We start from the raw sequence: 24,555 nt of genomic DNA, 5'->3' as shown, positions 1-24,555 counted from the left end.
GTGACAGAGCAAGACTCCATCTCCTAAAACGAAAAAAAAACAAAAAAGATGACCTCTTTTCTGAGGCCTTCTCTTTCCTTTTTTTTTTTAAGACGGAGTTTTGCTCTCGTTGCCCCGGCTAGAGTGCAGTGGCACAATCTCAGCTCACTGCAACCCCCACCTTCTGGTTTCAAGAGATTCTCCTGCCTCAGCCACCTAAGTAGCTGAGATTACAGGGATCCGCCACCATGCCCAGCTAAAATTTTTTTTTTTTTTTGGTATTTTCAGTAGAGACGAGTTTTCACCATGTTGGTCAGGCTGGTCTTGAACTGCTGACCTCGTGATCCACCCACCTCGGCCTCCCAAAGTGCTGGGATTACAGGCGTGAGCCACCGTGCCCGGCTCCTTTTTCTTAAATAAAAAATATAAAATAAATAAAAAACCACTGTAACCTTACAGTTGGATTATTCCAATAACCTATCTGATCTCCCCGCTTTCAACCTTTGTTTACTAATGGATCCCAAGTGCCCAGAACAGTATCTAGCACACGATGGTGGTATTCCATAAATTTGTTGTTATTTTGACTCCATGTCCTGTGTTCCTTTCTAGAGTTTTTTCTCTTATTTTCTGAGTATCTATCACAGGAGCAGGGGTGCTATTCAGCATCTGAACCCTGTTTCTGTTTTGGGGAACTGTTTGTGCCAACAGGAAGCAGCTAACTCCTACCACAGAATCTAGAAACCCTAATTATTTACTTCCCCAGCTCTCCTGGCAACTAGAGTGTGGACACATGACCCAGGCTTGGCCAATGACACATACCTTCCAGAACTGTGACTGGTAGCTTGGATAGAATTTTTTTTTTTTTGCTGGCAACAACATCTGGTTCTTCAGTCAGGGACAGGAGTGCCAGTGGAATCATCTTCTAAGGTCAGCAACGTCAGCCCTCATTCTATTTTTTATTTCTGTAAGTTTGACTACTCTAGATACCTCATATTATGTGGAATCATATAGTATTTGTCTTTTTATGATAGACTTTTCACTTAGCATACTGCCCTCAAGGTTCATCCATGTTGTAGCATTTGTCAGAATTTCATTCCTTGTGGTGGGATGAGCCTGCAATCCTAGCCACTCAGGAGGCTAAGGCTGGAGAATCACTTACACTAAGGAGTTTTGAGGCTGCAGTGAGCTATGACTGTGCCACTGTACTTCAGCCTGGGCGACAGGGTGAGACTCCATCTCTAAATAAATAAATAAAAGGAATGTCATTCCTTTTCAAGGCTGAATAATATTCCACTTTCACATTTTGCTTATTCATTCATGGAAAGCCATTTGGGTTGCTTCCACCTTTCAGCTACTGTAATGCTGCTATGAATGTAGGTGTAAAAATAGCTCTTCAAGACCCTGCTTTCAAGTCTTGGATATGTACCAAAAAATGGAATTTTTTTTCTTAAACAGGGTCTCACTCTGTGGCCCAACCTGCAGTGCAGTGGCACGAACACGGCTCACTGCAACCTCAAACTCCTAGGCTCATGAGATCCTCCTACCTTAGCCTGTCAAATAGCCAGGACCACAGGAGCCTGCCACTATCCCCGGCTACTTTTACAATTTTTTTGTAGAGACGCAGTCTTGCCATGTTGCCCAGACTGGTCTTGAAATCCTGGGCTCAAGTGATCCTCCCACCTCAGGCCCCAAGTAGCTGAGACCACAGATGTACACCATAGAACTATTGAATCACAGGGTAATTCTATTTATAACTCTTTGAGGAGCCACCATACTGTTTTCCACGGCAGCTGCACCATTTCACATTCCCATCAACAGTGCACAAGGGCTCCAATTTGTCCACATCCTTGCTAACACTTATTATTCTCTTTCGAAAAAAATTTATTACTATTATTTTGTAAAAAATCTTGCTGTGTTGCCCAGGCTGGTCGTGAACTCCTGGGCTCAAGTGATCCTCCCACTTCGACCTCCCAAAGCATTGGGATAACAGGCATGAGCCACCACTCCTGGCCCTCTCCGTGTGTCTGACAGTAGCCATCCTAGAGAGTGTGCAGACACCTCAATGTGGGTCCCCATTTGTTAACCATGCAATTATAATAGCCTCATAGCTGATTTCTCTGATCCTAGGCGCCATTTCCCTCAACCTGTTCTTCATACTGTCCCCAGAAAGGCATTTATCATCATGTAACTTCTCTGGTAAAAATGTTCATTGGCTTTCCATCCCTCTTAGGTAGGTCCGAACTCCTGATCATGCCACAGAGGAATGTGGCCTCTACCTATCTCTTCACCAATCCTTCTCTATCCTCTTCCTTTTCTCCCACTGTCCTCCTACAACTGACTGCATGCTCTTTGAAGGCATGTTATTTCCAAAATCCAACACATCTTCTTTTACTCAAAAAACATGGAAAACTGTCTTTTGAATGATGAACAAAAAAATAAAATCAGGCTGGGTGCAATGGCTCATGCCTGTAATCCCAGCACTTTGGGAGGCCGAGGCGGGTAGATCACCTGAGGTCAGGAGTTCGAGACCAGCCTGGCTAAAGTGGCAAAACCCTGTCTCTACTAAAAATACAAAAATTAGCCAAGCATGGTGGTGGGCACCTGTAATCCCAGCTACTTGGGAGGCTGAGGCAGGAGAATTGCTTGAACCTGGGAGGCGGAGATTGCAGTGAGCTGAGCTTGTGCCACTGCACTCCAGCCTGGGCGACAAGAGCGAAACTCTATCTCAGAAAAAAAAAAAAAAAAAAAAAAAAAAAAAAAAAAAAGGAAGAACTATCCCCAGGTGACAGAAATGAAAAAACAAAAAGCAACAATAGAAAGGTGACTAGGGGCTAGGAGTCTAACATGCACACCAGGAAAGCAGGTGTGAAGGGTCATGAAACAAGGAGGGCTAGAACTGAACTCCAGCATATAGCTCAAAGTACCAGCAAATTCCATGGACAATAACAAGGAGCTTACCTCCATCTTGCACTTTATGTGGGGGTGGGGGAAAGTCACCTATAGGAAAACAAATCTCTCAATCCATGCCATGTATAGACATGCATACTAAATTTTATGCAGTACTCATCCTGTATAAAACATGAGGCAGTAGAACTGTAAGCCAAGAAATTAACATAAAAATTGGTCTATAACTACTAAAGTACCCAAAGACTCTAAAAAAAAAAAAAACCTAAACCACTATTTCACAGAGCACCTGTGGCTCCCACAGACTAAACATCACCAATTGAATGTGAGCTCATAAATAAAAACTAAAAAACATACAGGTTAAAAAAAACTACAAATGGTAGCAGCCAACAGATACACATATCAAATTAATAGTCCTCCCCAAATTTGACATATTTAAGTAATCGGAAAATATAAGTATGTGTATTAGGCTGTTCTCACATTGCTATAAAGAAATACCTGAGACTGGGTAATTTATAAAGAAAAGAGGTTTAATTGGCTCATGGTTCTGCAGGCTATACTGGAAGCATGGGGGTTTCTGCTTCTGGGGAGGCCTCAGGGATCTTTTACTTAGCGGAGCAGGCGTTTTATATGGCAGGAGCAGGACTCAAAGGCGGGGGAGGTGCTACACACTTAAACAGCCAGATCTCATGAGAACTCACTCACTATCACAAGAACAGCACTGAGGGGATGATGCTAAACCATTCATGAGAAACTGCCCCCAAGATCCAATCACTTGCCATCAGGCCCCACCTCCAACACTGGGGATTACAATTTGACATGAGGTTTCGGAGTGGACACAGATCAAAGCCATATCAATAAGTTTAAATTTGTAAAAGAGATGAAAGCAATAGAAGCCATAATGAAATAGAACAGTGTAGGAAAAACAGGATAGGGAGAACTGAAAAAGGACCAAATAGAATTTCTAGAGATAAAATCTAATTATTAAAATAAAAAGACTCAATGAACAGCTAAGTAGCAGATTATAAATAGTATGGAAAGAACTGAAAGTGAAAGAGAGCTGAGAAAATTAACTGCAATGAATCACAGACATGGAAAAATAAAGAGTTCTTAAACAACATAGACGACAGAATGAGGATACAGATAGGAATCCCAGAAGGAAAGAACAGAGCTATTAGGGAACAGGAAACAGTTGAAGTAATACTACCTTACAATTTTCTTTTCTTTTCTTTTTCTTTTTTTTTTTTTTTTTTTGAGACAGAGTCTTGCTCTGTCACCCAGGCTGGAGTGCAGTGGCACAATCTCGGCTCACTGCAAGCTCTGCCTCCCAGGTTCACACCATTCTCCTGCATCAGCCTCCCGAGTAGCTGGGACTACAGGCGCCCGCCACCACGCCCAGCTAATTTTTTTTGTATTTTTAGTAGAGACAGGGTTTCACCATGTTAACCAGGATGGTCTCAATCTCCTGACCTTGTGATCTGCCCGCCTTGGCCTCCCAAAGTGCTGGGATTACAGGCGTGAGCCACTGCGCCCAGCCAGAATTTTCCATAATAGAAGACTTTAATTATTACATGGAAGCAGCAGCCAGGGTCCTAAAGCAGAAGAAATAAAAACATGCAAACTCGGATTCATGATAAAACATCATAACATAACATCAAAGACTGAAGGAAATCTTAAAAGCAAACAGAAGAGAAATTACTAAGCAAAACAAGACAATTAGAATGATAGCAAAACAACTCATTAGCAACATATGCCACAAGACAACGAAATAACATTTTCAAAATGCTGAGGAAAAATAACTAAGAATTCTATATTTGGGAAGCAATGATAAATTAGACATTTTCAAACAAAGATTGAGAGTTTACCACTCTTACACTCTGGCTGAACAAATTACTAAAGGAAGTCCTTCAGTATGGATTCCTTCTTGACATGTTTTTAAATTCATAAAGTGCACAGGGTTACAGGCCGCTTGCAGTGGCTCACCCACCAGCACTTTAGGAAGCTGAGGTAGGTGGATCACTTGAGCTCAGGAGTTCAAGACCAGCCCGGGCAACATGGCAAAACCCTGTCTCTACAAAAAAGTGCAAAAATTAGCAGAGTATGCTATAATCCCAGCTACTCAGGAGGCTGAAGTGGGAGGATGGCTTGGGCCTGGGAGGTTGAGGCTGCAGTGAACCATGTTTGTGCCATTACACTCCAGCCTGGGTGCCAAAGCAAGACCCTGGGTACTTTAGTAGTTATATAAGTGTGTGTGTATATATATATATGTGTGTGTGTATATATATATTTGTGTGTGTGTGAGACAGGGTCTTGCTTTATGTGTATACATATATAGACATATACATATATATATACACACATACACAAAAGAAGTAAATTATACCAAAATACAGTTACTTTGGACATGTATGTACAAAAAATTGAATTTAGACACACACTTTACACCTTTCCCAAAAATTAACTCAAAATGGATAATAAATCTAAGTGTAAAATGCAAAACTACAAAACTCCTAGAAGGTAACATAGGAGAAAATCGACATGCCGCTGGGTTTGGCCATGACTTTTTAGTTACAACACCAAAAGAATGTCCCAGGGAAGAAAGAAATTGACCAGTTGGACTTCATTAAAATTGAAAACTGCTCTGTGAAAGACGCTGTTAAAATAATGAAAAGACAAGCCACAGACTCAGAGAAAATCTCTGAAAAGCACGTATTTGATAAAGAACTGGTGTCCGAAATATACAAAGAACTCTTAAAACTCAAAAATGAGAAAACAAAAACCCAATTAAAAAATGGGCAAAAGATCTAAACACCTCCTGTTACACAGATGACAAATAAGCATAAAAAAAGATGTTCCAGGGCTGGGCGTGGTGGCTCACGCCATAAACCCAGCACTTTGGGAGGCCAAGGTGGGTGGATCACCTGAGGTCAGGAGTTTGAGACTAGTGTGGCCATCACGGTGAAACCCCATTTCTCCTAAAAATACAAAATTAGCTGGACGTGGTGGCATGCGCCTGTAATCCCAGCTACTTGGAAGGCTGAGGCAGGAGAATCATTTGAACCAGGGAGGCAGAAGTTACAGTAAGCTGAGATCGCACCATTGCACGCCAGCCTGGGCAAAAAAAGTGAAACTCCATCTCACAAAAGAAAAAAAAAAAAAAAAAAAGATGTCCAAATCATACGTCATTAGAGAATGGCAATTTAAAACAACAATGAGATACCACTACACATGTATTAGACTGGCTAAAATACAAAACACTGACAACACCAAATCCTGGCAATGATGTGAACCAATAGTAACTCTTACCCACCATAGTTGGGAATGCAAAAACAGATACTTTGGCAGTTTCCTAGAAAGTAAACATAAACTTACCATACAATCCAGCAATCATGCTCCTTGGTACTAAATGTGTTGAAAATTTATGTGTACACAAAACCTACACACGAATGTTTATGGCAGCTTTATTTGTAACTGCCCGAACTTGGATGTGACCCAGATGTTCCTCAATAGCTCAATGGATAAACAAACTGTGGTATAATCATAGAACGAAATATTATTCAGCAATAAAAAGAAATGAGCCATCAAGCCACTAATAGACATGGAGAAACCTCAAATGCATATTGTGAAGTGAAGGAAGCCAATCTGAAAAGGTTACACACTATATGATTCCAACTATATGGAAAAGGTGAAACTATAGAGACAGTAAAAAGATCAGTGGTTGCTAGAGTTTCAGGAGAAGGAAGGGATGAATAGGTGGGGAACAGCAGATTTTTAGGGCAGTGAAACTATTCTGTACAACACTATAATTGTGGATACACATCATCGTGCATTTGTCAAAACTCACATAATATATAACACCAAGAATGAACCCTAATGTAAGCTATGGAATTTAGTTAATAATAAATCAATATTGGCTCAATTGTGACAAACTTATTACACTAGCATAGGATGTCAATAATAGGGGAAACTGTGTGCATGGTGAGGGAGGAAGGGCATGTTTGGGAACTCTGTACTTTTCCATCAATGTTTTTCTGTAAGTCTAAAACTGCTCCCAAAAAACCATCTACTGATAAAGAGAAAATTAAAAAACAATAAAAACAGCAACAACAAAAACAATACCTTGACATATGGGAAGATGAAAATTAAAACGTTCTAAGTTCCTCATATTGTTTTGTAGAAAGAGATGTTGATTATCTTTAGACTTTCAGTCAAATAATGCACATCAAAAATTTAAAAGTAACTGCTAAACGAAAAGAGGATGAAGTAAAACAACTCCTGTTATAAAGCAAATCTATTCCTTTTAACTGTGGCAGCTTACCTGAGATTCCAGAACCTCCAATTTACGTTTCCTTGCATGAAGAGCTTTACTTGGAAAAGCCCAATAATAATTAGAAGTTCCGATCCTCTCACAGTCAACCATACCATCATCAACTAAGCTCTGAAGGACTTCTTTTACTGACATAGCAGCTAAGAGACAATTTTTAAAGACTCTATGTTAAAAAAACACCATAAATAAAATTAAAGGACAAATAACCGGAGAAACACTTGCAAAACATATGACAAATCAAGAATTAAAAAGTTAATAAATAATAAGCTCTTAAAAATAACAATATGCACAACAAAAAATTGCCTAAGGAAACATTCCTTAGAATGTATCCCCATCCTTAAGCAAAGCATAACTTATATGGGAGCTTAGGGGAAAACAGGTCATATACAGGATTAAGAATAGGACCTGAGTTCTAGTCCTAACTCTTAGCAGTAACACTGGATGACTCTAGGGCAAACTGTTCTTTATGCCTAATTTTTAAAACCTATTAGATATGATCATTTCCAAACCTACTTTGGTGCACAGCGGTAATGTCAATAAAATGTTACTTGTGAGAAGCCTTTGAAAAAGTAAAACAGAACTACAGAAATGCAAGTTTTTCTCCCCCAATAGATTATGTACTAATAGAAGATACTAGCATCAGTGCTTAGTAAGTAATTTTAAGAGTGTTAACGCTCATAGTCTGTTGCTATATGGTATCTTTTCCTTTTCTAAATAATGTTTCTTTTTTAAAAAAAGATGTTGGGTAATTTGGCTATCATCTTATACTGCAGAAAAAAATTGTCAATCACTGGGAGGGAAAACGGTAAGAAAAAAAGGAATCTAGTTAATACAAATTTTTAAAATAAATTTGTCCATCTTGTAGACTGTATTGAATTTTGATTTTGATCCTTCAAGTTACAGTTGAGATTCCATTACCTACAATTTGTCTGGGGATATTAGGACACTGGTGTAATTAAAACTGTATAGTTGACCCTTGAACAGTACAGGTTTGAACTGTATGGGTCCAGTTATACGTGGATTTTCTGCCACCCGAGACAGCAACACCACTTCCTCAGCCTACTCAACGTAAGATGACAAGGACGAAGACCTTTAGGATGATCCACTGCCACTTAATGAATAGTAAATACATGGTATGGCTTCCCGTCAACAGCAGGCTATCAGTAGTTAAGTTTTGGGGGAGTCAAAAGTTACATGCAGATTTTCAATTGTGTGGGGGATTGGTATCCCAATCTTGAAAAACATAGGTGTTGTTCAAGGGTTAGCTGTGTATTTAAACTTAAGAAATTTTCCTATCTTTAAGAAGTAGCAGAACCAATTGTTCACTGATGACTGTAAAGACAGAATAACTGTGTGGTGTGCATAAAAGTGTGAGGGACTCTCAGTGGTTGTCTAGTTTCATTTGTATGTACATTCATAATAAAAGAGGTTTTTTCATTTTGAAACAACATAAGACACAGAAAAAATACATCAATGTGCATCTATAAAATATGCATGGTGGCTCATGCCTATAATCCCAGCACTTTGGGAGGCCGAGGCAGGTAGATCACTTGAGGTCAGGGGTTTGAGACCAGCCTGGCCAACATGGCGAATCCCCATCTCTACTAAAAATACAAAGGTTAGCTGGGCATGGTGGCAGGCACTTGTAATCCCAGCTACTTATGAGGCTGAAGCAGGAGAATTGCTTGAACCTGAGAGGCAGAGATTGCAGCGTGCCAGGACTGCACCACTGCACTCCAGCCTGGATGACAGAGTAGATTCTGTCTCAAAAATAAATAAATAAATAAAATTAAAATAAAATGAAATATACATGGCCAATATATGAGAAAAATGTTCAACCACATTAATAACTGAAGAAATAAAAAATAAAGCAATTAGACATGACTACCCAATTAAAAACACTAAAAAAATAAAGAATTCAAGGAAATGGGTACTCTCAGTATGGGTGGAGAAATGTGGCATTCTGTAGCTAAAACTTTAGATTTATACATATCTTTTTTTTTTTTTTTGAGACGGAGTCTTGATCTGTCCCCAAGATGGAGTGTAGTGGTGCGATCTCGGTTCACTGCAAGCTCTGCCTCCCAGGTTCACGCCATTCTCCTGCCTCAGCCTCCTGAGTAGCTAGGACTACAGATGCCCGCCACCATGCCGGGCTAATTTTTTTATTTTTATTTTTAGTGGAGACAGGGTTTCACCACGTTAGGCAGGATGGTCTCAATCTCCTGACCCTGTGATCTGCCTGCCTTGGCCTCCCAGAGTGCTGGGATTACAGGCGTGAGCCACCGCGCCCAGCCTGATTTATACATATCTTTTATGGGGAAATTCCACCTTATAAATACAGCCAAACAAAACAATAATAGATACATAAAAGGATGCCTGTCAATACATTGTTTTCGATAGCAAAAAAACTGGAAACCAGTCTAATAACTGGATTTTTATTTTAAAGACAGGATTTTGCTATGTTGCCTAGCTGGCCTGAAGCGATCCTCCCGCTTCAGCCTCCAGAGTGGCTGGGACCTCAAGGTGTGTGTGCTACTACCCAGCTTATCAACTAGATTTTTAAAAGTATTTTTTATTGCAATGGGATGCTATACAATCATTTATGTTATAAAAGGATATTTAATGACAGGGATATATATTCAAAATGTAATATACAGGATGTATTATACAGAAAAATAAAGGACAACATGACAGTGGTTATCTTTGGATGGTAGGTAACTGGTGGTAATTTCTTTGTCTCTAGAAATTCAGGTTTTCCATAAAGTGAAAGACTGTTGCAGAAAAGATGACTTAATGAATATTAAGATATTTCCCAAAACATCCCAGTATATTTCCCAAAACATTCCAGTGTAATTTTGGTACTTACTAATGCCTTTCTCTTTGGGAGCAATCTTCTCCAAGTCTTTTAATTGAAACACATCTTTCTGTTTAAAAGGGTTTTAAAGAAAATGAAAAGCACGTGTTTATTTTCTACTATGTATATTATCTTTTTAAAAAACTTTTATTATGGGTACATAATAGTTGTATACATTTACAGGGTATGTGTGATATTTTGATACAGGTATACAATGTGCTATGATCAAATTGTGGTAATTAGGGTATCCATCCCTTCAAACACTGATCATTTCTTTGTGTTAGGAACATTACGATTCCACTTTTAGTATTTTAAAATATACAATATATTATTGTTAACTATAGTCACCCTATCGTGTTCTATTATATATTTATATATACATCATAATTTTATGTTCATGAAAAAATGTATTTAAAAAATTGGCCTGGAAATGAACAGTATAATAGAATCAAGCATTTTAGAGCTTATAAGAAACTCTTTGATTATCTCATTCAATACCCTCAATAGAACTTAAAATGAAGAGATTTTTGCATACATATACAATTTTTTTTTGTTTGAGACATGGTTTCACTCTATCACCTAGATGGGAGTGCAGTGGCATGATCATGGCTCACTGCAGCCTTGACCTCCAGGGCTCAAGCAATCCTCCCACTTCAGCCTCCTGAGGGAGAACATAAAGAACAATAAAGTTCTTGGAGATCAGAACATAAAGAACAATCTTCCCACTTAAGTATAAAAACTAGTTATAGGCCAGTCACGGTGTCTTCTGTCTGTAATCCCAGCATTTTGGGAGGACTGCTTGAGCCTAAGAGCTGGAGACTGGCCTGGGTAACATATTGAGACCACTCTCGCACCACAACTCTACAAAATCAAAAAATTAGCTGGGTGTAGTGGCGTGTGCCTGTAGTCCTAGATACGTGGGAGGCTGAGGTGGGAGAATCGCTTGAGCCTGGGAGGTTGAGGCTGCAGTAAGCTATGACTGTGCCACTATACTCCAGCCTGAGTATAGAGTGAGATTCTGTTTCAAAAAACAAAACAAAACAGAAATGGTATCAAAAAACACCAACCTAGTTATACTGGATCACTTGGTAACACGAGCGAATTACCTTCTCTGACACTTTGATTTTAAGAAAACACAGACAGTGCTTTAACATGTATGACACTGTACAGATTTAGCAGTTCTAACTAAAAGCAAAACAGGCAACTGTCAGGTTTCGTGGAAGAGCTATACCTAAACAATAGGGAAATTATACAATTCATGGCTGCCTATCAATCATTCACATATACATGTTGCATGTCCACCATATGCAAAGGAAAACATTAAGGGAAGATATGCGTGTTGAATATTTAAATCTTACGACCAGAAAAAAAAAAAAAAAACCTGTCTAGAATATTATTTTCTACTGCTAATAAGCCTTGGTTGAAGTGGTGAAAAGAACTTGCATAACAAAAGTTAAATCATTTGAAAAAACTAAAGTATGTAGTAATTAGAACAGAAATATTGTGGATGGGCATGGTGGCTCACGCCCCTGTAATCCCAGCACTTTGGGAGGCTGAGGCGGGTGGATCGTTTGAGCTCAGGAGTTCGAGACCAGTATGGCCAATATGGCAAAACCCTGTTTCTACTAAACATACAAAAATTAGCTGGGCGTTATGGCGGGAACCCGAGTAATCCCAGGTAGTCGGGAGGCTGAGGCACAAGAATCGCTTGAACTTGGGAGGTGGAGGCTGCAGTAAGCCAAGATCACACCACTGCACTCCAGCCTGGGCAAAAGAGAGAGACTCAGTCTCAAAACAAAACAACAACAACAAAAAAAACCAGAAATATTTTGATTATTGTTACGAAAAATTTGGGATACAGTTCTTCCAAAATAAACTTGAAAAGGCAACTGCACTTGGAAATTATACTTCATAAAAATTTAAAACTTCTGCTCATCCAAGGGCACTGGAAAGTAAATGAAATGACAAATACCAACTAGATTAAAATAACTGCAAAACATGTACCTGGAAAAGGCCTGGCACCCAGGATATACATATATAAAGAACTCCTTTGAAGTACATTTAAAAAAAAGAGTTGATGGAGAGATAAGAAGTAGATAGATGAATATATATGTGATAAAGCCAGAAGAATAAAATGAGAATGGTAGAATCTAGGTAGTAGGCATATGGGTATTCACTGAAAAACTCATCTTTGCTGTATGTTTGAAAATTTTCGTAATAAAATGTTGAAAAAATTTCATCTCACTACACCTAAGAGTTAGTAAATTTAGGAAAATATTAAGTCATTGAACTTCGTGAGAGTATGAGATTAATTTTTGCACATTGAGGAATAAATTATTTAAACATAATACTTTAGAATCTCAGGGAACATGTAATACATTACAGACTTTAAGTCTTTAATGCATTAGAAAAATCAGTTAATCAAACCTCTTTGCAAATACTTTAAATTCCCTAGAAAAAGAACACGAACCATTGAGATATCTGCCTAAATGCAGTCACCAAGGAAGAGCTCCAGATGTACTGGCTGCCCCAGTGGGGCTGCTGTATAAACAAACAGGCTTGGAAAGAACTAGCCTCAGAACTCAGTGCGGTCACTGACGTGGACAGAGCAAATGATCTCAAGTAAATCTCAGTTCTTAGACTCCCCGGCATTAAGCAGAGATAATGAAGAAGGGATGAAGACAATATAAAAAGATGTGTAGGTATGTGTAGGATACCATGGAAGACATATAATCCTAGATAATATTGTTCTTTTTTTTTTCTTTTTCTTTTTTTATAATACTTCAAGTTCTAGGGTACATGTGCACAACATGCAGGTTTGTTACATATGTATGTATGTGCCATGTTGGTGTGCTGCACCCATTAACTCGTCATTTACATTAGGTATATCTCCTAAAGCTATCCCTCCCCCCTACCTCCTCCCCACAATAGGCCCCAGTGTGTGATGTTCCCCTTCCTGTGTCCAAGTGATCCCATTGTTCAATTCCCACCTATGAGCGAGAACATGCGGTCTTTGGTTTTCTGTTCTTACGATAGTTTGCTGAGAATGATGGTTTCCAGCTGCATCCATGTCCCTACAAAGGATACAAACTCATCCTTTTTTATGGCTGCATAGTATTCCATGGTGTATATGTGCCACATTTTCTTAAACCAGTCTGTCACTGATGGACATTTGGGTTGATTCTAAGTCTTTGCTATTGTGAATAGTGCCGCAATAAACATACGTGTGCGTGTCTTTATAGCAGCATGATTTATAATCCTTTGGGTATATACCCAGTAATGGGATGGCTGGGTCAAACGGTATTTCTAGTTCTAGATCCTTGAGGAATTGCCATACTGTTTTCCACAATGGTTGAACTAATTTACAGTCCCACCAACAGTGTAAAAGTGTTCCTATTTCTCCACATCCTCTCCAGCACATGTTGTTTCCTGACTTTTTAATGATTGCCATTATAACTGGTGTGAGATGGTATCTCATTGTGGTTTTGATTTGCATTTCTCTGATGGCGAGTGTTGATGAGCATTTTTTCATGTGTCTTGGCTGTATGAATGTCTTGTTTTGAGAAATGTCTGTTCATATCCTTTGCCCACTTTTTGATAGGGTTGTTTTTTTCTTGTAAATTTGTTTGAGTTCTTTGTAGGTTCTGGGTATTAGCCCTTTGTCAGATGAGTAGATTGCAAAAATTTTCTCCCATTCCGTAGGTTGCCTGTTCACTCTGATGGTAGTTTCTTTTGCTGTGCAGAAGCTCTTTAGTTTAATTAGATCCCATTTGTCAATTTTGGCTTTTGTTGCTGTTGCTTTTGGTGTTTTAGACATGAAGTCCTTGCCCATGCCTATGTCCTGAATGGTATTACCCAGCTTTTCTTCTAGGGTTTTTATGCTTTTAGGTCTAATATTTAAGTCTCTATTCCATCTTGAATTAATTTTCATGTAAGGAGTAAGGAAAGGATCCAGTTTCAGCTTTCTACTTATGGCTAGCCAATTTTCCCAGCACCATTTATTAAATAGGGAATCCTTTCCCCATTTCTTGTTTTTGTCAGGTTTGTCAAAGATCAGATAGTTGTAGATGTGTGGTATTATTTCTGAGGGCTCTATTCTTTTCCATTGGTCTCTGTCTCTGTTTTGGTACCAGTACCATGCTGTTTTGGTTACTGTAGCCTTGTAGCATAGTTTGAAGTCAGGTAGCATGATGCTTCCAGCTTTGTTCTCTTGGCTTAGGATTGTCTTGGCAATGGGGCTCTTTTTTGGTTCCGTATGAACTTTAAAGCAGTTTTTTTCCAATTCTGTGAAGAAAGTCATTGGTAGCTTAGTGGGGATGGCATTGAATCTATAAATTACCTTGGGCAGTATGGCCATTTTCACAATATTGAGTCTTCCTATCCATGAGCATGGTATGTTCTTTCATTTGTTTGTGTCCTCTTTTATTTCATTGAGCAGTGGTTTGTAGTTCTCCTTGAAGAGGTCCTTTACATCCCTTGTAAGTTGGATTCCTAGGTGTTTTATTCTCTTTGAAGCTATTGTGAATGGGAGTTCATTCATGATTTGGTTCTCTGTTTGTCTGTTACTGGTGTATAAGAATGCTTGTGATTTTTGCACATTGATTTTGTATCCTGAGACTTAGCTGAAGTTGCTTATCAGCTTAAGGAGATTTTGGGCTGAGACGATGGGGTTTTCTAAATATACAATCATGTCATCTGCAAACAGGGACAATTTGACTTCTTCTTTTCCTAACTAAATATGCTTTATTTCTTTCTCTTGCCTGATTGCCCTCGCCAGAACTTCCAACACTATGTTGAATAGGAGTGGTGAGAGAGGGCATCCCTGTCTTGTGCCAGTTTTCAAAGGGAATGCTTCCAGTTTTTGCCCATTCAGTATGATATTGGCTGTGGGTTTGTCACAAATAGCTCTTATTATTCTGAGATACGTTCCATCAATACCGAATTTATTCAGAGTTTTTAGCATGAAGGGCTGTTGAATTTTGTCAAAGGCCTTTTCTGCATCTATTGAGATAATCATGTGGTTTTTGTCTTTGGTTCTGTTTATATGCTGGATTACATTTATTGATTTGCATATGTTGAACCCTTTTTTTTTTCTTTTTTTTTTTTTTTAAGACAAGGTCTCATTCTGTTACCTGGGCTAGAGTGCCTGAGTGACAGAGTGTGATCACGGCTCACTACCAACCTCAAACTCTTGGGCTCAACAGATCCTCCTGCCTTGGTCTCCCAAAATATTGGAATTACAGGTGTGAGCCGTGGCATCTGGCCCTAGATAACATTTCATAAAGCACTTATGACCTGGGCATTGTTTAATATATTATCTTATTTAATCCCCATACCAACACTGTGAGCTGGGTAAAATTATCATCTTCTTTGAGAGAAGAAGAAACAGACATAGAGAGGTCAAGAACCTTGCTTAAAGGTCACAAAGCTATTGAGTTAAACAGGTTCCAGATGCAAACTTTCAATTATTGAGCTACACTGTTCTCATGTTCTTCCTAAGTGAAACAGGCAAATAATTTATTACATTAGCAGCTCCAAAACACACATACATGCACGTATATATCCATCCATACATGATCATGTCTATGCATCTTTTTCTCCATTTATATATTTATTTTAATTATCTGGGCATACGCATGGCCATTCCAGAGATCTGTGTGCCAGTGGAAAGCTACTCATTTGTTTGCTGAAGTAATTTTTTAAAAAGCTCAACACATTTATTGGTGGCCTATTTTGTGCCTCAAATAGTCCCTGACGGTTCTTACTCTCTATGAGTTGTCATTATTACCAATGACTATGTTTTTAAAAGATTTCCAAAACCTTGCAGACAGCCCACTTATGATTAGAGGCAATATAGTATGTGCTGCTTCATTAGTTGATTTTCTAATTTGATTAAAAAGGTAGTATTTGTTCACTGTAGGTAACAAAGAGTGTAAAACAAAATCCACCTGTATCTTACCATTGTTAATATTTGTCATCATGCATTGTTTTTTATATTTTACATTTTCTACTTAACATTAAATTATAAGCATTTTCCCTTGACATTAGGGGGCTGCTATTGACATCTAAAGAAAGTCAAATTCTGTAACAAATCCTTGAGTAGCCATATTTGATTTTGTTGGAATTTTTACTTGCCAATTGCAACAACGAAATTAGAATCCAGATTCCTGAATCTGAATTCCAGAATCCATGCTTTTCACTCTGCACCATTATTGTTGATTTGCTTTGAGATTTTGAAGCAAATCGAATATTTATCTACTTTTGACATCAGTCTGGATCCTGGATATACCATATCCCATTCATGAGAGAACAAATTAAATGGTCTCCATTACTTTTACCAAATCTCTTATACTTTTCAATTCCATCAAAAAACTGATAGACTAAATAAATGAGCAGCAACTGATTAGGCTATAATGAAAAAAAGAAACAGGAATATATGAAATGAATCAATCAGTACAATTAATTCCCAGCTTTATGGAAAACCTCACTAATTACTAACTTCCTTAAACTGCTGATCCTCAGAGTTTTTCATGTTTTGGTGTTACTGAGGACAAGGTTTAAAATTTTTCAGTTAGAAACTGTCACTTTTGAGATAATTAACAATATTGTAAAATGACAAAATAATTTCCCCAACACTCTCCTCAGCTTTCTACTGTCTTGCAGGAATTAAACCTACTTTTCTTGCTGAGACCACAGGAAAAATATTTCAACTCAGCAGAATAATTGCCGTAATTTTCATATAGAGACTTCACCAATTTATCTTCCTAACCATATCATCATCATAATATGATATCCTGTTCTGAACTGCCAATGACTTTTAAGAATAAGATTATACTTAGTGGGCAAATCCCCAGTGTATTTTGCTTTTTTTTTTTTTTTTTTTTTTTTTAACTAAGAATCTGCCTTAAAGTGAAAAGGGATTTTATCACGTTAATATTCAATTTTACCACTTTTTCCCATCTTCACATTTGTATATGATGAAAATAGCCAATGAGGCTATGCAGGTCCTGCCAAGCCATATCATATGGCTTGAAGTTAGTGTTGTTTTAGGTGAAAGATTTATGTGGCCTTTAACCTGAAGACAAAGAAAAGCTTTCCAGTAACAGGGTAAAGCCATGAGACAGGAGGCTCTAGAGCCAGGTACCTGGGTTTGAACTCTGGCTCTGTCACTTAGGAGATGAAACTTTAAACATATTTCCTGTTGGTGGCAGGTACAAATATCTGGAATAAATTAAGGAGGCCTGTGTACCATCAACTATGTGTTACACATTAGACAGACTTAAAATCCAAAGACAGTATTTGGTACTCCCTCTGAAATCAAATGATTCTTCCTGGTTTGAATCCTGGAACTATGGCTTCTATTGTTTGAGATCCAGGACTGGTTGGCACCTAGGCAGCACTCAGGAGATGTGGGCTTTCGTCATTATTATTTTTCAGGCAGAAAGGGGAGACAATCAAATATATGCATCAGAAGATTCTGGTGCCAGTATACAGGACTGCTTGGGTGAAAGAGACTCTACCAATAGTGGGATATGTTTTTTCAACTCCATAACTCACAGGAGCCACAAATATTTGCAGAATCTTACCCATTCTTCAAGAAATTGATCAGTATTGATGTCTTACAAAGAAGGGCAGTTAACATTGGATGACATATACTTAAGATGAAAATTACACAAAATTATGTGTTAAAGAAAATGACTTACTGTTTCAAAAAATATTTCCATCATGCGAGTTCTCTTTTCTTCTGCACTCAGTCCTTTTTTCTTTGACTAAAGCACAAAAATTAAAAAGTAATGCTTTTAAACACATTTTGAAAACAGCTAGATATGCAACATTATTTGAAATTTTATGCATGGTCTTATCTGATACCAACAGGTCTGATACTCTCAAAGTCAGACCTAAAGACTCATTTTAATTACTATCTGCCAACCACTGTGCTAGGTGCTGCCAAGGTAGTAACTATAAATTGAGATAGAGCCTGGCATTTCGTAGAAATTCAGTATTTATAAAGTGAACCAATGATAAGCCACTGTATTGACCTTCCAAAGGCTTACAATCTCTCCAGAAAATAGATAGATGTAACTACTTATAGCTAATGAACAGCTACATGTGCCAATTGCTACATAAATACCCAGAACAGAATGAATTCCACTATGCAGAGGAAGAAGGGTTACCTAAGAAGGACAGAGATTAAAAAGATTTTGGCAAATTGAGAAATGGTGAGAAGCACATCTTGGGGAGATCACACACAGGCACAATGTTATGGAAGTACATGGAATTCTCCAGAAGGATAAGCTGTGGGGGATAATTATTGTATGAAGTATGTATGGGGAGTGGCAGATGGGATGAGAAAGGTGTGGGGTCAGATTACGAAAGCTGACTGTCCAGCTGAGAGTGGACTTCATTCTAGACAATGAGGAGCTGCTGAGTAATTTCTAAAGCAGACTAGTGGCAAGATTAGAGTTGCATTTTAGTAAGTTAATTATAGCAGCAATGTGGACGACAAGAGGGAAGGAGGAAAGGCCTATCCAAGTAGAAAATGGAAGCCTACTCAGGTTATTCTTCTGTAATACCCTTTAGCCAATTTGAAATTAAGACAATATGTAGCTGAAATATATGTTAATAATAAATTTTACAGTATGTTGTATATAGAATATATAAAGCTAAATCCCAAGTTAGAAGAGAAAGGAGCCAAATTTCCTCCAACCCAAAGGTTTACAGGAAAAAAAAAAAGAGTGAGCACTATCACCTCCAGTTCTCTAATAAAAAATTCCGCACTAATATTTCTTATGTGATCTGCATCTTTCTCAAACATTGTAGGGGATTATAAAGGAATATAAATTGTTTGCTTAAACAGCAGACATAAAACCACAGTTAAAGACTGCCCCATCCAACCAAAAACATCATCAGAAAATGTGAGTTTACATAAGTGAAGACAATGATTTGGAATTGCCATTCTGGCTACACACTAGAGTGAGTGAGTCTTAATTCTTGTAAAACCTAGAAACCCACTAACTTGGCTGCGCGGTGGCTCACACCTGTAATCCCAGCACTTTGGCAGGCTTAGGCTGGAGGATCACTTGAGGCCAGGAGTTTGAGACCAGCCTGGGCAACAAAGCAAGACACTGTCTCAAAACAAAACGAAACAAAAAAAAGCCCCCCCCCCCAAAAAAAAAAAAAAAAAAAACAAACCGGTGCACTAACTCATTCCCACAGGAAAAAAATGATCAGGTATTTCTTGATGAGTAATATGGGTAAATAAATAGCTTAAAGTTTATATTTTTCTCTTCTTCCTCAGTCCACTCTCAAACACTGTTTTGCTGCAGGGTTTGGCTACTGACCCCATCTCCTAATATCTTATCTTTGATCTCATCTGCTTTCATGGTTTTAATTAACACTCATGCTGAGATCTCATATCTTTACATTCACCCCTGGGTGTGCTCCTGAGCTTCAGTCTCATGCATCTACCCGCCTGCTGGACAAAATTCAACTCTGTCTAAACTCAACTCTTCCTCTCTCATACCTACTCCCCACAAACTTGCTATTCTAGACCTTGAGTCTCAGATACTACCTCGTGACCCAAGCCAGAGGCCTGACAGTCATCCTAGGTACCTTTACCTCTCTTATCTCACATCCAACCAATCACCAAGTTCTGCCAGTTTCAGCATTTAATTACTTCTCTTATCTGTCCTGTCTGTTCTATCTCTACTACCACTGCCTCACTCAGGCCTTCATCATCCGTCTCCTGCAATATATCTCCAGTCCCCTAACCACACTTTGACTCACCCTCTATGTTCACATTCTGTGCTGGGAAAACATAAATATGACCATGTCCCTCCCTTGCTCAAAACCCTCCAGTGGCTCCCAGACATCCAGGCGTATCTGAGTACCCCAGTATGATATACAAACAAAGCCCTTTATCACCTAACCCCAGGCTACCTTTTACAGCCTCTTCCACCACACCCCACCTCAAATTTTGCCATTAACAGAATGGAAACCTAAGCTACTTGAGTTGTAACACAAAAACTACTTGCAATTATCTACTCAAAGAATGCTCTCATTTCCGTCCTTAAAAAAAATGTTGTTCCTCCGCCTAGAACACCCTCACCTCTCGCCTACTCAAAACTCCAAAACATCTCCCAAGGCTTAATTTAGGCGCTATCCCTCCAGAACTTCCCTGAGTTCACAGGCTAAGCATGTATTCCCAGAACACACCTTCGTCACATCACTTACTACATTGAAAAGATGTTTACTTGTCTCTCCCAGCACACTGAAAAACTTCTTCAGAACATGAACTGCCTTTGCCTTTCCAGGGCTTAGTGCCAAGTTAGAAAGGGGAGACATAAAGCCCTTAATTTTAGGACCATGTATCTAAAGCCCCCAACTCTAAAATTTGAGACTGCTCAGGCTCCTAAGCCCCCCAACACCTACCATACTCCCATAGATATAACGGGTGAATTAATCATAGTGAATTCAGTGACACCATGTATTGCCTGGCTTGGAGAGATAAATCAGAGAAATCTCAGGTAGGCAAACTCCAGGAACCCATACAGACCTGCTCACTAAACCTAGGGCTGAGAGCCAGGGTCCAGGACTGCTCTATCTGCCTGCCTTCATTCTTGCCTCTGCAGTATCTGATAAATCAAGCATGAAATTCGTAACAGTTAGAAGACTCCTTCAACATATTTTTCTAGTCCAACAGGTCCTAAACTGCCATACATTAGAATCAGCTCAGGAGTTTTTTAAAAATACTGATGCCCAGGCTCACGTCGAATGAATGGAATCAAAATCTCTGGAATGGGACCTGGGCAACATATTTTAAAAATCCTCCAATATATTTTTAAAATCCTCTCCAACATATTTTTTAATTGTGGCAGGGTTGAGAACCCTACTTTTGTCAGCCCAGAATCTGAAGGCCATGTCAAGGGCGCTGCAGGGCATTGGGAATCCCTTAAGAACTTCAGTCTGTGGCTGCATTAGCAGAAAGCAGATCCCGAAGTGTTAGGCAAGATCCTAACATTTTGATATTCTAAACAGCTCCTCGCACTCCACAAGAGGCAGGCAATGAGGAGAATCTAGTGTCCTGGTTTTAGGAAAGTTTTAGGAAAGCTCTTAACACTCAGCTCAGCAGCTATGGAAGTTACTCAGGAAATGTGGATGAGCTCTATCATCCATTTCCATTGTTTTCAGCCTGATTTATTCATCAGTCTTTTTTATGACTAGAAATAATTTCTATTAACCACAGTAGGAGTATCATACCCAGAATTAAAATAACTAATGTAAAAAGATGCCATATTAATACTCATATTTAGAAACTTCTCAAAAAAAAATCAATGAGGATGTATTTAATATTTAATTAAGACTAGGAAAAACCTGATGGTGTAAGTTAGCGATGCATTCAAATTAGTAGTAAGTCAGGAGACTCAAAATCTGACTCAAGGACTGTGAAGCTTTCTGGAAGTATTTTAAACCACTTTAAAAATCATGTTATCTGAGGAACCTTCTCAATTAGAAGTTATGGAATTCCTACAGCCAGCCCTACTCATCAATTACAATAAAATTATGAAGAATTACTAAGTAGATGTCACTGCTGCTCTCAGAGTTCAGCACTGCACTCTTCCAATTTCAAAAATTGCCCGAACTCTATTTACTTAGGCTGCCTAACCAAATGAAAACAGTTTCTAATTCATAATCAATCAAAAGTTTACCTTTGACCAACACTAAACTTATTTCCTGATCACATATTAAAAAATAGGAAGTCCGCATCTTATCAAAAGTTTTAATTTTTTAAAAGGATTCTCTATTATCAGAGGTAAGCTTCTGAAGAGTTAACACATTTAGTATTAGAAGGTGATTCATGTATAAAGAGAGAGAGATCAGGTAAAAGGACAAAGCGCGTTTGAGCTGCACAGTTCTCCAAGTCAGTTATACGAGGTCAGCAACCCTGCAGAGAAAATTGGTAACACTGAAGAGCACTGCTAACAGATTTAACTGTAGTCCTGTTTGGCTTCTTAGAGCACTGTACGCCCAGGTGGCTGGGTTGTTAGTTTAACCACAAAGAAGCCGTTATCATTTATAACTACATCTGGACAAGTATCTTCAAATAAATAGCATACAACTAGATCCTGGTGTCCCACCCCGCCCCCTTTAGCTCGGCAACATTTAACGGCCACTTAAGTAAATGAAGATATTAAAATCTTAGATCCATTTAACTAGATGTTGATTCTTCGCCAACTGAAGCAGAAAAAACGGCATGAAACTTTGAAGGTTTATGAAAATGATTTGATGGGCAGAAAGACCTTAAGCTCATAAAGCCGATCTGGAATCTTACCAGGACTTAACCGATAATGACAGACGAGGAAGCCTTATTCAGTGCAGAGGGTCCTTAAAAAAGCATCAGCGCCCTACACAACCAGCAGAGCCCGGCACAGGAGCAGCGACTCCTGCCCTTTGGCAGAAACCGGGGCATTTTCACAGAAATCGACTAATTGGCACAAAGTGAAGATCCGTTAGGTAACTCGAAACTGAGAAGTTCTGGAATGTGCTCTACGTATTACAATACAGAAAACCACTCAATGGTGACAAACCAGGAGGGCGCTTTGGGATCAAGACGTTCGCTTCCCGCAGTCCCTCCTGCCCACTTGCGCTTTCTCTCCCCGTTCTTAATGGGGGGCTACACCACGCGTGGCCGAGGCTGGAGGCGTAGGGAACCCAGGTTCTCAAGGGGTTCGTGGTCTTTTAGATAAATCGGGGTTGGTGAGGTTCTCGAGTCACGTTCGCGAACGCTTCCCGCGTTCTAACTTAACCCGCCCGATGGGCCCTGGGGACAGACGCTGGGTGCAGCCAGCCGGGAGGCCGCGGAACTCCGGACCGGAGCGGCGGGGAACGACGCAGAGTGCGGAATGGCCGCGGCGGGGCCGGGCCGGGCCTGGCCTCTCCACTGGGAGGCCGAGAGCCGGGCGACCGCTCCCGCGGCCCGGCATGGCGGTCAACGTCAGGCCGGGATCCACACGCCAACGAGGGGCGGCGAAGCCCACACACTAGGGAGGAAGAAGACGCGGGACCACAGCCTCAGTCCTTACCATGGCGCGGGCGCCGGGCCTTCCGCTGGCTGGGCCTGCGCGTTGGGCGAGGGGCGAGGGGCGAGGGGCGGGGAAGACCAGGGCGCGTTCGATTTTGGCGCCGCCGACACCGCGGGGGCGGAGCAGCGAGACCGAGAAGGTGGGGAAGGAGGCCGGTCCTCGGACGCGCGGCCCGCAGCGACCCCTAGCGGTCCATCCGAACAGCCGGCGGGGGAAGGGGCGCGGGCCTGGGGCCGGGGCTGGGGGAGCTTGTCCGCGTCTCACCCGACCGATTACAGAGCTGCCTCCGTCTCCTCGGTATTCTGTGAATGTGACTTTTTTTTTTTTAAAAAAAGGACATCTTGCCTTTGCTTTTACTGCGTTTTCTTGGCGCCGCAGAAATCTGGCCTAAGTTTGGATTTAAAAAAATAGAGGCGTTTTAGGCTGCTGAGGAAGTAAACGCTTCCTCCATCCTTGCGGATTTGTCTTGTCTGGGGCTGACTAGATTCCTTTCTTCTAATCTGTCTTCTAATCTGACCTCTCATCTTCTCCCGCAGCCGCTACCCACTGCTTTCCAGCTTTTCAAATCCCGTGTATGTCTGTTTTTCCCTTAGGTTTTAAAAAAGAAGGAAACAACGGAATGAATTTCGAATCAAAATGGTCAAAAATACGCTATTTCATGGCTTGAGAATAAATGCAGATTCAGAGCAAAAACTCAGGCCCCTGAAACTGCTGAAAACATTTCACTGAGAATTCAATTATTTTCAAAATTATTATATGGTGTTTTGAACCAGTTTTAGGTGTAAGAAGTACGGCCCGGCACAGTGGCTCACACCTGTAATCCCAGCACTTTGGGAGGCAGAGGCGGGCGGATCACTTGAGGTCAGGAGTTTGAGACCAGCCTGGCCAACATGGTGAAATCCCATCTGTAATAAAAATACAAAAATTAGCCAGGCATGGTGGCGGGCGCCTGTAATCCCAGCTACTCGGGAGACTGAGGCAGGAGAATCGCTCACTGCAACCAGGAGACAGAGAATGCAGTGAGCCAAGACCGCGCCACTGCACTCCAGCCTGGGCGACAGAGTGAGACTCTATAACACACACACACGGACACACACACTATAGTAAGTCGTGTAGATACTGTTAAGAGTAGCATCTAAAATCAGAATTTATGGCCCCTGTTGCTTCTGCTGGAGGCAGAGGAAGGGATACATTGAATTGCAGAGTTCCATTAATTTGGTTTTTCCTATAAGAGCTATACCATGTAATTGATGATACATAAGGTAATTTTAAAATGATAAATGAGTACATTAAGTAACTACAGTAATGGTATATAAATTTGTGCTATTTGGGGAAAGCCTTGTCTTAATTGGCTCTCAGGCTTGTTGCAGGTGAGTGGTGACTATCTGAGGCCAGTGGCACTGGGGTAA

The 24,555-nt window shown here is 39.9% G+C and overlaps 1 protein-coding gene across 3 annotated transcripts in view; it reads right to left on the bottom strand.

Moving 5' to 3' along the window:
• The window catches only part of MND1 (meiotic nuclear divisions 1), a 73,177-nt gene extending 49,926 nt beyond the window's left edge, over nt 1–23,251 (bottom strand). The window contains exons 1-4 of one of the 3 annotated variants that reach the window (XM_078001601.1): nt 23,147–23,251; nt 17,768–17,833; nt 10,077–10,134; nt 7,202–7,350 (exon numbers count right to left, since the gene is read on the bottom strand). In XM_078001601.1, coding sequence (XP_077857727.1) covers nt 7,202–7,350; nt 10,077–10,134; nt 17,768–17,833; nt 23,147–23,149 — 276 coding nt within the window. In that variant the 5' untranslated portion in view covers nt 23,150–23,251. 3 annotated transcript variants of the gene reach the window in all.
• Between the last annotated feature and the right edge of the window lie 1,304 nt (nt 23,252–24,555).

This window comes from Macaca mulatta, chromosome 5, assembly GCF_049350105.2.
Source record: "Macaca mulatta isolate MMU2019108-1 chromosome 5, T2T-MMU8v2.0, whole genome shotgun sequence".
NCBI classification, from domain to species: domain Eukaryota; kingdom Metazoa; phylum Chordata; class Mammalia; order Primates; family Cercopithecidae; genus Macaca; species Macaca mulatta.
Note: the sequence above shows the minus strand (reverse complement) of the source record. Positions and strands in the feature narration are given on the sequence as shown.